Here is a 15,655-nt window from a genome sequence, read left to right as displayed (position 1 = left end):
TTTTTATGATGCGGCATTAAAAAATACATACAACCCAAACTTTTCACCCTTCTACTATCAACCCCTATTTTTTAATAGCGATAATAGTAATTCAATAAGCTTCAACCCCGTGAATAAAAATGACTTGTCCCATAAAAAATATGTACCTATGTGACAAAACAACGTTTGCAATGTCAGCTATAGTGGCTAGTGTTTTTATAAATATCTATCATCGCCAGTCATTAGTGACCTCAATATGCTGTTCATGAAGATGAGGTTTCTTTACAGTAGAATAAATTTACTATAGAAATAATTATATGTAGTGTACCTATTATTAATACGAATGTTATATCATATCTGCTTTCGTACAAAATAGCATAATTCATTCTTTAGTTCATCATATCAATAATTCTGTAATCAAAACACTTGGAAAATGTCCAATATTCGGTCAAATTTATGCTTCTGTTTTTATAGTGCTTTATAAAATCGAAAGTTCACGGTTCCATGGTGTAATGGTTAGCACTCTGGACTTTGAATCCAGCGATCCGAGTTCAAATCTCGGTGGAACCTAATTTTTTTTTATTTTTTTTTTATTTGACTCCTCAATAAATTGAATCATTTTTATAAAGTTAACATAATTTTCTTAAACGGCTATTAAATAAAAATGGTACATTATATCAATATCAGAACTTTTTATACGGCTTTATTTTATATAGTATTCTGGAATATCATTTTTTCTTGAGTTTTGCAAGCAGAATAAATTACCGATGGAAATAAGGGGAGAAAAAAAGAAAATACGAAAAACGATCTCTTTAAAAATGCAAAGTCTACATCAAATTTATACAGTGTGAAAATACAAGGAAGAGAAATGCTCGACAGCCAGCTATAGATAAAAGAAAAATTTAAATAAAACATCAATAAGAATATCGAAGTTCTCGTATGATGCGATACGGTAGAAGAAAAAATATTTTTTTGTTTGAGTTGTAATGTTCTTTTTTTGATTAAATTTGTTTGGGGTGAATGTAACAATAACAATTTATTGTCTTGAAGAAAGATCAATGCATTTAAAATTATCAATTTTAGTAACGAATAACAATAATATAATACCGTGGGATCGAAAATAACGGTGTGTAATTGTAGAAAGATTAAAATAGAATAGAAAGTCTCCAGACGCACAAATCTATTTTCAAATTTTTGTCGAATTGTAAGCTTCACCGTTTAAAAAAAATATTTTTACTCAATATAAAAACCTTCTTAAAGCCAACTGGTCATTAAAAAATAAGGAAAAGTACGGGCCAAGTAATTAACGTCTAGGGCCTGACCTCGCCAAAATTATCATCGATTATCATTCCCCAGCCGTCTTTGACCCCGTTATTATTCGATCGTATGGTATAATAGTATACATGGTGTTTCAAAAAGCATGTGCCATCTCTCATTGGGGGATTCCTCTCATTTTTTCATATTAACATAAGTCCGATACTACCATGTTTCGTACCTACAGGGGGTTAAATTCTTTATCATTTTTCGATATATTTTAATTTTCTTCCAAGTACTTTTAGCGTTGAGAATTAAATTTTGAGGGTAAAAGTTACTATAAGTGCCACATGTTTTAATGCTAAAAAAATATTGCCATATTGACCAGGGATGTGCATATGGGTTGTCAGTGGAATATTTAAAAAAAATGTGCGCCACTGACTTATTTTCTCTTGTTTGCAAAGTTGTGCAGACCGTTAAATGCTGATTAAGAATTTTGATGGATATGATGGATACTATCAAGGAAGGTCTGCTACCTTTGAGATACCCACAGAATTATGGCACAGAATTATGGATTAAAAGTTGTCTCTTGATATTTTGTAGATTTCGGTATATTTTGTCGAAACGCAAAAAACGCGAATTAATTATTAATTTGCCTTAATTAAATTCTAATAGCAACATTTAAAATAAAGTAATGTCATTAACTTGCCAAAATGCTAAATAAGTACTCCTTGATTCCCCATCACAAAATGTAAAAAAGGTTTCTATAAACATGGGTGCGAAAATGCATAGTTTTAAAGTTAGAGGATGTTAAAACTTTTACAAAATAGGCATTTTGTGTAATGATCTTAAATACCATTAATTCTTTGGGGAATTTGCTGTATATCAGTGTTATGAATTTAAATAGAATTTAGTAATAATTTATTTATTTAATATAATTTTATTTTAATTTCAATTTTATTAATTGTCATTAATAAAATTGCGCTTATCTCTTCGAAGAGATTAGAATGGACAAAATAACAAGATACAACTTTTAATCGGCATTAAATGGCCTACAAACTTTTACTAATAAGAGGAAAAAAGTCAGCGGCGCACATGTTTTTTTAGAAAAAAATATTCCATTGATAACCCATATGCACGTCTCTGGTGAATCTGTCGACATATTTTTAGCATTAAAATATGTAGCACTCATAGTAATTTTACCTTCCTAATTTCACTCGAATCGCTAAAAGCACTTGGAAGAAAATTATGATAAATGGAAAAAAATTAAGACTTTAACCTCCTGTAGCTACCAGAATCGAACCCATGTTGAAAAGAAAAATAAATTTTATTTTTACGTGAGGAATCTCCCTACGAGAGATTGCACATGTATTTTTTTGAAACGCCCTGTATAAAGTCTGTACAAAGAATGGGTAGATTGAGGCACACGACATCCAAAAGAAGGAAGAAAATTCTATATATCTTTGAATAAAATGACAGACGGAAAAAATAACAGACAACAACCTGTCACTGTCAAGTACTTTCTCGTTGGACTATAACATAGTTTATTAAAAGTTGTTATTATTCGTTAAAAAATTACATTAACATAATGTTCAAAATTATTAAAAAATATTACTCTACTTACTAAATAATCACGAATCTGCTAATCGGCAAACGATATTATGGAAATTGCCGACATCGTCGTTCCAAACTTTTGCAATTTTCGTCGATAAAATCTGTCGCCTACTATATAGTATCCATCATTCACTATCAAATAGATATCTATAATTTAGAATAGATCTTTGCTTAAATTGTGTAATACCACTTATAGTCTAAGAGCTGTCTACATAACAAACCTTATCATCGTTCCATGGCCAATTTTTTTTATGAAGTATCCTTTTGTATTGCCATTATGAAATAGTCATGTCTGTCAGCGCGATCCCGGGGCTTAAAGCGGGTGCGGCCAATTAAAAGGGTGAAATTTTGACACGAAAAATACTATAAGGTACACGAGTTATAATTACCAAATATCTTTTATTTATTAATGGGCCCCGACAGAATAGCCATAATAATTCGCAACAACGTACCCCATGGCAGAAGACCTACTGGACGACCACCTAAACGTTGGCAAGACAGTTGGCAGTCAACCTCGCAAGAGTTGCTTAGACGAGGAGGAAACCGGAACTAAACAGGCGATACGCCTTCTAAAAGAAGAAGAAGAAGAAGAATAGAAACAAGAAGTGAAAAAATACTTATTTATAATACAGGAGAAATAAGTGATATTTTAATAATGCAGGCTTATTTTTCTTAGTACATCGTCTGCTCTCGGAGGGTGGAAACAGAGACACAAAAGTTTAGAAAAAAAGAGAAATAAGAAGATAGAAAACAGAGAAACAAAAAATGATAACAAACATAGAAAGTGCAAAAAAACTAAGAAATAAAAAAGTTCGATAAAAATATTTTGTGGTGACATTGGTGAAATTGACAAAAAAATGAAAAGATTGTGGTAAAAATGTTGGTATTATTATCAGGTTTGTTGTTTATTTAAAAGCCTTCTAACGGAGTTAAATCGTCGTCCATTAATATGCAAGAAACGATCCGCCCAGCAAATAAATACCGAAACGCACGTCTATGGGAATTTTCACTGGGGCGCACGACCGGCACATATTTTACAATTCGTTTGTTTTTAGTTACGTAGGACGTCTGAGAATGTACAGGGTGTTCCACAAATGCTTTAATTAATATATTATATCTTCGTAGTTATACCCATGGACATAGCTACAGTTTGGCAGAGTGACCCAGTTGCCCCATCCTATAGCTTTTTAATTCTAAGGTCTAAATTTAGGCGTTAACATTATTAGGCATTTGCATAAAAGTGTGTATTTTGGGTGGCAGTGTTCCACTACATATAAAAAGTAAAAAAAAACATAAAATTATAAAGGTATATTTCATATCAATTAAACTTTTAGTTGCGTAATCGAGGGCGCGATTTTTAAATTCATTTTTGCCAACCATGAAGATATTCGGCGCCGCGCCGCGCCGGGGCGATGCCGTGAATAAAGTGTGCTGAGAAGTGATAGCGGCAGTATTGCCACAGTCGAGGTAGCTCTACCCAATCGAGGTAGATCTACCCCTTTGTAAAACAATTTAACCCCGCTGTCTCGTGATAATCTACCCTTATGAAAAATAAGCTTGTGGCAACACTGGGTAACAATCTGTGCCATACGCGGCTAAGAAAATCACTATAATAAACTTGATACTGTACCAACCTTGATGTGTACCAATGGTCTGGTTGTGTGCTAGGAATTAAATTTTCATGCATATTTTCATCGATGGGTTTGTAGCTTCTGAATAACGGTCTAGGTAAAGCGTTTTAGATTTTTTTCTTATATATGGGAAACGCCTTAAGGGCCGCAGTGTGGTGATCTCGGATCTCCCTCATGCGAGAGGGCCTACCCACTAAAAACCCATCTGTGCTCTAAGCTCGCCAACCTCGGTACCGCCCATGGTACCGCCTGCCGAAGGCATTTCATCGAGAAACTCATCATTCTTCTATGTTGATCTTGTCTGTACCCAAATCTTGTCTTTTTCGTCCTTCTCCTGTTTCTTCATAATGTTCCTTAACATCCCGCAAATCGCTTCGATATTTTCGCTCGATAATATCAGAAGGTTTCCGAGTAAACTAGCGATCTTCGTACCACATACTGCTATTGAGTTTTCCCGCATATCTTATCGCGTGGCGCTCAAAGAATGTTGGTTAGCCGAGTCTGCCACTTCGCAATACCAGCATGTAGGAGAGAGGAGAGTCAGCCTTAAGATAAAGCATCTAGCTCATTTTCCGGCTCAGAATTAGATTTAGAGTTAGTAACTCGCATTTTCATTGGAGTATTATTAATCCGGTAAATGATGGAGATAAACAACTGTGATTAATTAAAACTTTATTTTAATATGAAACTTTTGTTAACAACATTCTGAGAATAATGAAGTGAATAATGAGAAGACAAATGACATCTGTATAAAAAAGACAGCGATTTAGAGTGACAATTTGGTTATGTAACATTTAAAGTGACAATTTTGATTATGCAAAAGAAATACATATTAATAAATCCCCAACATGAATAATGAATAAAACATTTAAATAAAAACAGACCACAGGCTACACAACACAAATTGTTGGTTAGTAGCAGCACAGATTAGGTATCCTATAAGTATACAGATAAAAATCTTGTCCCTAATTCGTGGTACGAAAATTGTTTTTTATGACGATGTGCAAACGAGTCAAATTTCCTGTGCGCCAAAATAAACTGGCGTAAAATAACAATAAACAGCGTAATAGAGAGATATCGCTAAACCGAATAGCGTGCATGGACGTTAATAAGGCCAGGTGTTATTTCCTTTATGTGAGGTGGTATTAACTCTCTTCATTTATAGTTATCGGATCGAAAAGAATTCTGATCGCGTCGCGTCCGCTATTTAAACTTAACCTAACTTTGAATTTAAAACTTTGAAATTGTTTTGTTTACTAGGTATTTTAAAACTAAAGGGCTAAAGTTCTTATTTCCAGTGTTTTATTGTTCAACGTCTGCCAGTGGGTTTAGGGCAAAAGCAACAAATTCTCTTAGAAGGGCTAAGTCGTCATCTGCTGTAAACCTAAGACTCTTTATAGGTTCTTTAGTATTGGAAGAGGTGGAATCCATATTTTGGGCCATATTTATTTAATTAAAACTAATCCCAGCTACTTAAATATCAAATTACCTAATAAAACTAAAGCAATAATTCAAAACAATTCAAACATAACCTAAAATAAAAGATCTCGCCGGCCGGCTCCGGTTGTCAAATACTCGCACATGCCCATTTAAGCAATTTTTAAACGTTATCAGAGGTTATTTAGAAAGAGCGCTTGGTGTAATTGATCCGCAAATTACGTCAGGCGGTAACGTTATTAGCGGGTGTTGCGTTAAAAATTGACTCGCGCATATCGTAACCATGATAAGGTACGCGTAAATACTGGATGACGCTATTCGGTTTTCCGATATCTCTCTAATAACTGCGCCGGTCAGGCGCTGTGCACAATTTTAGAGGCCATAAGTGGGCGTGCTATGTGCGCAAACTAGTCACCTAACTAGTGCCCTATACCGAAAATTGGAACCACGAAAAACAATAAAGAAAAACAAAGATTATAATCTGTATAATCTGTGGTAGCAGTTAGTAGTGGTCAGAGATATAGATGTAGAGAATTATCCTTTTTTACTAAAATAAAAAAAAACCGTATAAAATTATAAAGCTAGAATAGTATACGGTTTTATATTAACTCTATTTTTCTATAAGTTTTTAAAAAGCATTCATAAAAATATATATATCCTTCAAATCCTTCAATTTAATAGCTGATTTTAAATTTTTTAATTATTATTTATTTATTAACTTAGTAAAAAGTAAATTTAAAGAAGAGACATTACAATAAAAACCATATCTACACTAACCATATAAAAATAAATACTGAAATTCGGCAACGAAATCAGCGCTATTTTTCAGGCCACTGTGTGCGTTAATAGGTTATTTATTATGTAGCGTCTGTGTGTATATGTATATCGTTAGTCGTACAAGCCGAAGATGCCGTTATACTTAAATAGTTGTAAAATCTAATACGCCGGCCACATTACCATAACAACATTATTTAGTGTGGTACTTTAGAATATCGATTCTTCAGACTGGTACCGACAACAACACGTCTGCGGCTAGAAGACAGTAGAATATATAATTTAAGCACTTTTAATGAGCCTTTTTTACTTACAAAAACAAGAATTTGCGTTTTTTAATTAAAAATTTGCGGATTTTATGTCTTACTGGGTGTTTAGTGTTTATATTTACTAGGTGGTCGTTTTTTAAGATGATTTTAATTTAGAAAGCTTTCTCTCAACATAAAGCTGATTTTTATCGCATGTTTTGTTCGATAATTCACGTTGATTGTTCTCGGTTGTAAGTTCTGAGAAATGTTTCCGAGTGTCTTAGATCGATGGAGGATTCCCATTCCAGGTTACGGATGGAGTCTTCCAGAATCTTGAGTTCCGCTTTAATTTGATTTCCATTTGGGAAGCAGAACGGTTCTGGTCCATTTAGTGGAGGTTTATTCGGTCCTTTTCTAGCTAGACTGTTTGCTTTTTCATTGCCTTCTATTCCTTGATGGACTGGCACCTAAAGTAGGATAGCACTAGGAGAGGATTTTATTATCTTTGCTTAATCTATTTAGCTCCTCTAGGCAGTTGATCGCTTTTATTGCTGCTTTACTATCGGATAACATAAATACATCGAAAAAAGCTGTAATATATCTATTTCTATTAATTTTTTTTGTAAATTTATTTAAAATGGCAGTTTTATTCTAAAACTTGATTATCCCTTCAGCTCTCTAGACGGTTTTCCGTCTTAACTTAGACTAGTGATATGTCGGTATTTGAGTAACGCGATTTTGGAGCTGTATTTTTTTGTAACGTCGTGTCGCGCTCCACAACGAATCATGAACCTGTTACTGAAGAACGACGATCATAATGACGACAATATTATAAATTATTTATAATTTGCAAAAAAATTATTTATAATCGCTCTTGAAGTTAGTTTAAACCGTAGTAACTGCATAGCGACGTGTTTAGCTCCAGCCGTCGCGATTTTGTTGGTCGCCAACAGTAGTAACTGGCACTGGTATGTACGTAGCGTTGGCGTCGCGCGTGTTCGCTCCAGCCTTGGCGCTCCTAGAGCCGTAGTTCCGCCTATCGCGAACAGAAGTAACTGGTAACTGCTGTAACTAATTATTGACGCTGGACCTCGGCGGCGACGTAACTTCGCTCCAGCCGGCGGCGGCGCGCTCTTAGAGCCGTAGTTCCGTCTGTCGCGAACAGAAGTAATTGATCCCTGTGTGTGTTGACAGTGTTGCCATATTATATGTAATATCTGTAATACATTTGACGAAAATATTTCTGGATGAAAAATCCGCATTTATCTATTGAAAATTTATTCGTGTCAAACATAGAATAAACAACAAAAATAAAAATTCTTTTACAGGTACTGAATAATTCGTATGATCAAAAAAAGTCGTTTCGTTGACTTGGATATGACATTTACCATAATACTATATGTTTGCATATAAAATAACAGTGATCTTCATTTCCAAGCAAACTCTGACGCCGTTCTTTATTTAATCATATAATATTATGTTAAATCAGTATTATTAACGTACTGTAACCAAAATCCGTAAATCTACGGATTGATCTGTAGTTCTGGCAACACTGTCTCCGGCAACCACTCACTCTGTCGACTAAAAGCAGAACTACGGTACAGTATTCTTTATCCGCTGCGCTGTAAACGACGATCAGCGCACAGCGGCGCAGATCTCGACCAGCTAAACTAAATCTCGGACAGGCTGATGGTAACGCCAGCTACATCTCAGACAGGTTTTGTGCCACGAAATCGCCCATAACGATATCAAATTTGGGATATTTGCAGAAGTGTTTGTGCATTTTTTGTCAAATGTATAAAAAGCACCTAGCATCAATTGTTCGAATTTAACCTGTACTGGCTATGTTTTATGATAACTGGCCAGAATTCATTCAAATAACTCTGTTTAGTATTAAACGACATTATGGAGCGTAGACATCTTAACAGAGACGAAATGCTAAGGGCCATGGGTATACTGAAGCTGGAATGCGCCAAATCGACGTAGCTAGAGCATTAAATACAACGCAAAGTGTAATAATATCACGATAAGTGCACGCTACCGTGAAAGTGGTGATGTTGCAGCAAAGGCACACAGGGCGACGTCGCATTACTACCCCCAGCAAGATCATTTTTACAATTAAATGCTCGACGCCGACCGACTCTTACAGCAGGAGAGCTTATTTTAATTCTCCAGAAACACATATTAGTCCTGACACTGTTCGCAATAGATTAAGAGAGGGCAACTTAAAAAGCAGACGCCCCTGGAGAGCTCAACCCTTAACGAGAGGAAATCGAGAGGTACGATATTTGTGGGCTCAAGATTATGTTCAGTGGTCGAATGAACAATGGGCCAATGTTCTCTTCACGGATGCTTAAGGCTTAGGGTATGGAGAGAACCGGGAAATTTTATTCGGTTGGATCATGTTCAGGAAGTGCACCCTTATCAAAGTGGAACAGTTATGGTCTGGGGAGGAGTCCAGTTAGGCCGAAAAACCGATCTCGTTTTTCTTGAGAGGTTTCTAACAGGAATCACATATCGTGATTTAATTCTTGAGCCTGTCGTGTTACTATATGCCAATGATTTTGGGAGAAACTTCATTCTCATGCATGACAATGCACGGCCTCATACAGCCAGAGTGGTAAGTGAGTTTATCAATGCTAATCAATTAAACATCTTTTCCTGGCCGGCACAATCTCCTGACCTCAATCCCATCGAGCACGTATGGGACGCGGTCCAAAGAAGAATTTTGAGAATGGGTATGCCTCGTGAAACTCGTAGGGATCTGGTTCGGGCCGTGAATGCAGTGTGGCAGGCTGTACCTCAAGAAGAGATTGACAACCTGATCAGGAGCATGGAGAGACGATGTAGGGCTGTAATGAAGAGTAGAAGAGGCCATACCCTTTATTAAGTAAAAATGGTTTTATCTTTAATTCACAGTTTAGAATAAAAAAAATGTGTGTATTTTTTTGAGTTCAATAAAAATCAAGGCAAATTTGAAAAATTCGGTAAATTTCGCATTTTTATTTCCAATACGTCCTGTAAACTATTTGTTTATTTTAATTTTATTATATTAGAAATGCAAATATTATATTACTGACGATGGCTGGATAAAATTGTAATATCCCTAGACTTTTCCGGTGTGTATATATAGTTTTGAAATCTTTTACCTCTGTAATCGTTGATGGCGACAACTAAAGTTAATGTTGATCCTAATGGTACAATGCCACTCACAGGGGGTGCCCATGGACCTTTCCCATGTTGGATCTCCATCCAGCAGTCTACATTATCACCTGAAATAGAAAAAAAAACATTAGATATTATCGTACAGAACCCGCACAGTTATCGAACAGAATAATCCCGCGAAGAAAAATTTACATTATCTTCTACAGCGTAATTTATATGGTGTAGCCAATATCACAACATTCAAAATGCAATATCTCATTTTTTTTAAATGCCACACCCTGTATATTATTTAGAGTTATTAAGTGAACATTTTTTGTATTTAAAGTGACTAATATGATTTTTGTCTAGAATTTTACCGTTAAAAACCCAATATTTATGTAATATACTCAAGCGAATATCTGCAAAACCGCTAAAATTTTAAGAACACTTTGAATACAAAAAAATGTTCTTTTTTTATTCTATTACTACAGTTTTCAATCACTTTTTGGATATAGTGTTGTCAACCAAAGTTTTAGTAAAATAAGAAATAAAATGGCAAAATTGCATAGCGCTTCAAATAAAAATAGTGTACTACATGCAAAATTTTATGCTGAATAGAATTATCTACAGAAAATGAGGGAGTTCAATTAAAAAACTTAATAACTTTTTTGTAACACCCTGTATACAACAAAATATTGTCAGTATATGTCTATATACTACTAAAATATTTTTTATAAACTATGCAACATCTGTATAAAACTTTTTTTCATATCTTCGACAACAAAGACGATATTGGACTTACCTCGCACTAATGGGCCATTCCTGTATACAGGGTTGTTCACCACATACGACACAGGAGTATTGCAGCTAAACGATTAGATTTTTACAAATTGTAAGTTTTGGGTTCGCTGAAGGACTATTAGAGCCACAATTTAAAAATATTTTTACAAGATACATAGTGTCCCAAATAAATAAAAAATATCAAAGTTGTATTTTTTTAAATGGAACACCCTGTATATTATTGCATTTTTAGTTTCTACTATGAAAATAAAGGTAAATTTTATTAAGGTTTATTACACTTAAACCTTACCGTTTTTGAAATATTTTCAATTTTGTGAAATTGCAGTATAAATTTTAAGGCTGCATTTCTCCGAGGGTATCAAAGTTTTTAATACTAAATATTTACTGAAGTTTATTTATTGATCAGTTATTGTGTTGCAATAATAAACATTATACTACCTTATACAGAGTGTTTAAAAATTTATTTTAAATAATTACTAGCTTTAAATGGCAATAACTTGTTTAATTTAAATGGAACACCCTGTATATTTCATGAGAGTCAGATGCACAATTTAATTGTCTATCAAATTGTATTATATCACTTTTTACCTATCCCTTCAAGTTTTCGTAGAAAATGCATTTTCTCATAATTTAGACCTTATTTATCAATATACCCATGGAATATTGACATTTTATATTGTTTTTAAATCAACAAATGTACAAAATGTTCAGGCTAGTAATATTATCGTTTTTAGAAAAACGATAATATTACTAGCTCATTTGTATGCAAAAAGAAAACTATTTATATCTTTATAAAAGAGTATACCATTAATAAAATATACCACCAGTATTTCCGCCCAAATACTAATTAATTACATACTTAATTGTGTTCATTAATAAATTGTTCTAAATAAATATGGATTTGAATCATCAGCATTTTATTGTAGCATACCTTTTACATGCTCTGTTCCAAATTGTCACGAGAATTATAGAGGGGGTCCCAAGGTTTCTGCTTTTTTATTCCCCAAAAATGACGAGCTTCGTAAAAAATGGTTGACAGCTATTAAAAGAGATGATTTCACTCCTACTAGTAGTTCTCGGGTAAGAAGTACGTTAAATATGCCTCCAAAAGGCCAAAGGCCAAAGGCCAAAGCCTCTGTTACCCTAGTGAGGATGTAGTTATGGCTACTGCTTACACTTACCTCACAAGATATTGACAACATTCACATTTGAAAATATAAATGGCCTGGATGTAAGTCTTTTTTCAGGTCACAATAGACCCTCACATACGTCAGAATGTATTATTAAATCCATCTTGTTCAGAATATCCAATATTTTTTTTATAAAAAGGTCGAGGGGTAAACCGCAGAGGAATTATGGTGTACACTATGAAGGAATTCTACAGGAATTACTAGGAATTCCAATTATTTCCGTAAGAATTCCAAGGAATTCCTTAGAAATTTAGAGGAATTCCACAGGAATTAAGAGGAATTACAAGCAACTTTATAAAAAATTAACGAACATTAGTAAACCATGAATACTATAATAAGTAGTACTAAATTTATAGAAAAACATTTTGCAGGCGATTTTTTACTATCCGTTTTTCGTTTTCGCTTCCAAAATTTCCCAATATCAAATATCTACAGGTCAGATATTCTTTTAATTTAATATATTACCCTCGATTATATATCTAAAATATTTTCCAATAGTACGGCCGAACCATCCCCGAGAGATCTACTTATAACGTTCCCTCATTTCGCCATTTTAAAGAAACCCTTATAAGATTTTTTTATTCAGTACTCAGAAAGTGTAAAGTTGATTTTTTCATTTCCTCGGAATAATACCTAGGTATATACTATAGGGAAATTAATACAACTTTAGGTGCACTTCATCAATGATACCATGCGTAATCTTATGGAATTTACAGGTGATCGTATTATGACGTGCAACTGAAGTTTTATTGATTTCCTTTCCTATATAGATACGAGTATAACTAGGTACCTATCATTTTCAAAAAATCCCGAGAAAAATTAATTTTAATAAGTAAGTGCCGACATATTTCCAGTATTTTCACCTCATGATCCCCTATTGGTCCTAAAATTTAACTAAAAAAAAACGTAAATCTCGTAATAGTACTTTTTATTGTTAGATCTAGTACTTATAGAGACATTAGACATTTATAAAAATCACCTGAAAATTCATAGCGGAACTGCGAAACCGAGGTGGCAAACGCTGGTTCACTGACAGAGTTACCGAGTTCGTACCAAAGGAATTCCAAGGAAGACCTTGAATGATTGACCTTGACCTTGAAGACCAGGAATTCCAAGGAATTCCGAAGGAATTACGAGGAATTCTGAGGAATTATTTGAGTAAAAGGAATTACGGTGTACACTTTTCCCTCTGCGGTTTACCCCTCGAAAAAGGTATTTAGTTTTTTTTCTATATAAAATCTTGAAACATATTATATTTTTTAGTTATCCTCACCTATTATAGTTTAAATTTATTCCCATTTGTGTAATGCTGCAAAACATAGGAAAAATATTCCATATTTTTTAACCCAAGCCAGTGTAGTTTACACCAAGAGTATTTACCAAGGCTTTTACTAAGACAAGTAACTTCCTATATTGTCCATAATAGTATATATATTTATCAAACGTGCAGTAAATTCTAAACTATGGTAGGTAAGTGTTTGCAATTGAATATTTAGTTTATATTGCTATTTTCTGTCATATATTTCTGGTTATTTCTTTTTCCGATGATTTTGAACACCCCTATATATGCTACCTCAAGTTTGAATATTTACACACTAGTACACTACCTACTTATTTTCTGAGAAATCAGAGCTTTTTATAAAAAGTAACTAACTGATGTTTTCATAAAAGTAATAATACAAAAAATTCCATACTTATATGGAGAGCTTTAGACTCCCTGTATATTAAAAAATTAGTGAAATACTACGTAATCTAACCAATCTAACCCGACATTTGTGTGAAAAATGTCTATTTGGAAATAAAACAGGTTTTAAAATACGCGACAAATAAAGCACTTCTATCTCCGCCATATTGGAAAAGGTTGAATTGCCTTGTGTGGAGGTGGTGGCGGGTCAGCAGTCAGCATGGTGGCCCGGCCGTGTTGCCGCTTTTCAGCATGCCAGGTGTGACGTATTAAAAATAAAGTGGGGATTTTTATTCTGAGCTTTTTTGTTTTTATTTATTTTCATAAGAACGACTTCAAATTTTTCGAAAGTGAGATAGCAGAAAATTCTAGAATTAATCGCTTTATTCCATTATGCTAATTCCAAAATATAGTGAAACAGCCCATTGGCAAATGAGTACGACATCGACAGGAGACGTGATATCCCCAAACCTGTTTACAGCAATACTAAAAGAAATCTTCCGTCAACTGGACTGGACCAACAAAGAATTAAAAATAGATGGAGAATATCTTAACCATCTAAGATTATCCTGTAGTCCTGAGAAACTGCAAGCACAAATTATCGAGCTAAATACAGCCAGCAATAATACAGCCACCACTTTACCACTTTCAGAGTTTCCATTTGAATTCTAGACAGTAGTATTTTACAAAAAATAACTTCTTTACTTTTGTAGATTTCCCTTTCAGTGGCGAAATGCACAGGCTTATTTCAAGCAAAATTGATCTAATATAAAACGTGCGTTGTACAAACAGCCGATTGATTGCTCTAAATATTGACGAAATAAATCATTCTAATAAAGAGCTGTAAGTAATCCGATGATGTGAATCGATCAAAAGATTATTACCTCTGAAATCCAGTTGAATGACATCAAGGTCAGCGATGACCATGGGTGGCTTGGACGCGGTTTTTTCATAATCGTTGAACCACTCGCAGCGGAGTCTTTTGGCCTCGTCCCACACCTGAAACATTACGTAAAAAACAATAGTTGATAAAAAAAATAATAAAGATGTAGATAGATATCGGAACAGAAAAAAACTAGTATTATAAAATATTAATATTATTCTAAGCAGAATTTAAAATATACAGAGTGGTCCAATATCTTGTTGCTAAATTTTACCAGTCAAAAGATTTTTTTTGGTTATTAACTTAACTTTTACATTTATTTTATACAAAGTAATCAATCGGAAGTTTGACCTAGAGATGGGTAATGATTGGACCAATCATTCACTTGAATGAATATTAAAAAATAATAGTAAGATTCGAATCATCGCTGAGAATAAAGTTCGTTTAAATGCATCCTGAAGAGTTCTATTCGGCATTGCGAAGTAGAAATGAAAAGTGATGTGAATTGAGCAACCGTAGATTTTAAAAAGTATTGAAAGAAATTGTGAGAATCATTTTATAGCTTAAGGCTGGTTGACATAATCCAGGTGTACTTGGATCATGTCATCCCACCTTAAGTAAGCTGGCTTCCAATTTACTTGGATGCTACGAAGCTTTCCAATGCGACTTTGATAAAACAGTTGATAACATATACAAGTGAGACGCGCTCACATCTATACCAGGTGCGTCTCAAAAGTGGCTCACCCCTATAACTTTTTTATTTTTTCAGATAAAAAAACGAGTTTTGGTATGTTAGTATATGATATAAATTAGGATTGATTGACGTATTTAATTGTTTTTGGTCACTTCCTGTTTCACCGGAGATAATTACAACTTTTGATTTTTAAATTTTTTTAACTTTATTCGATAGAAAATGACACTCTGAATAGAATGATATATCATATGTCAACTTATGACATTTTCGCATATGGTTTATTTGAAATTGTGACATGCGGTTCATAACGACAATTTGACTC

At 33.9% G+C, this 15,655-nt stretch overlaps 2 protein-coding genes and 1 non-coding gene across 3 annotated transcripts in view; 2 read left to right on the top strand and 1 right to left on the bottom strand.

The window, feature by feature from the left end:
* The window catches only part of LOC115889262, a 154,101-nt gene extending 153,550 nt beyond the window's left edge, over positions 1-551 (top strand). Inside the window, exon 17 of the mRNA XM_030909203.1 lies at positions 454-551. Within this exon, the coding sequence (XP_030765063.1) occupies positions 454-551 (98 nt within the window). The remainder of the gene's footprint in view (positions 1-453) is intronic.
* Positions 478-549, top strand: Trnaq-uug. Its single transcript has one exon. It is a non-coding gene; the product is annotated as a tRNA-Gln (tRNA).
* A 6,869-nt stretch (positions 552-7,420) lies between the features above and the next one.
* LOC115889260 overlaps positions 7,421-15,655 on the bottom strand; it is a 69,296-nt gene continuing 61,061 nt past the window's right edge. Inside the window, exons 5-7 of the mRNA XM_030909202.1 lie at positions 14,641-14,755; positions 10,087-10,209; positions 7,421-7,527 (exon numbers count right to left, since the gene is read on the bottom strand). Coding sequence (XP_030765062.1) covers positions 7,421-7,527; positions 10,087-10,209; positions 14,641-14,755 — 345 coding nt within the window. The remainder of the gene's footprint in view (positions 7,528-10,086; positions 10,210-14,640; positions 14,756-15,655) is intronic.

This window comes from Sitophilus oryzae, unplaced genomic scaffold (assembly GCF_002938485.1).
Source record: "Sitophilus oryzae breed Bouriz unplaced genomic scaffold, Soryzae_2.0 scaffold_813_pilon_pilon, whole genome shotgun sequence".
In the NCBI taxonomy this organism is placed as follows: Eukaryota; Metazoa; Arthropoda; class Insecta; order Coleoptera; family Curculionidae; genus Sitophilus; species Sitophilus oryzae.
Note: the sequence above shows the minus strand (reverse complement) of the source record. Positions and strands in the feature narration are given on the sequence as shown.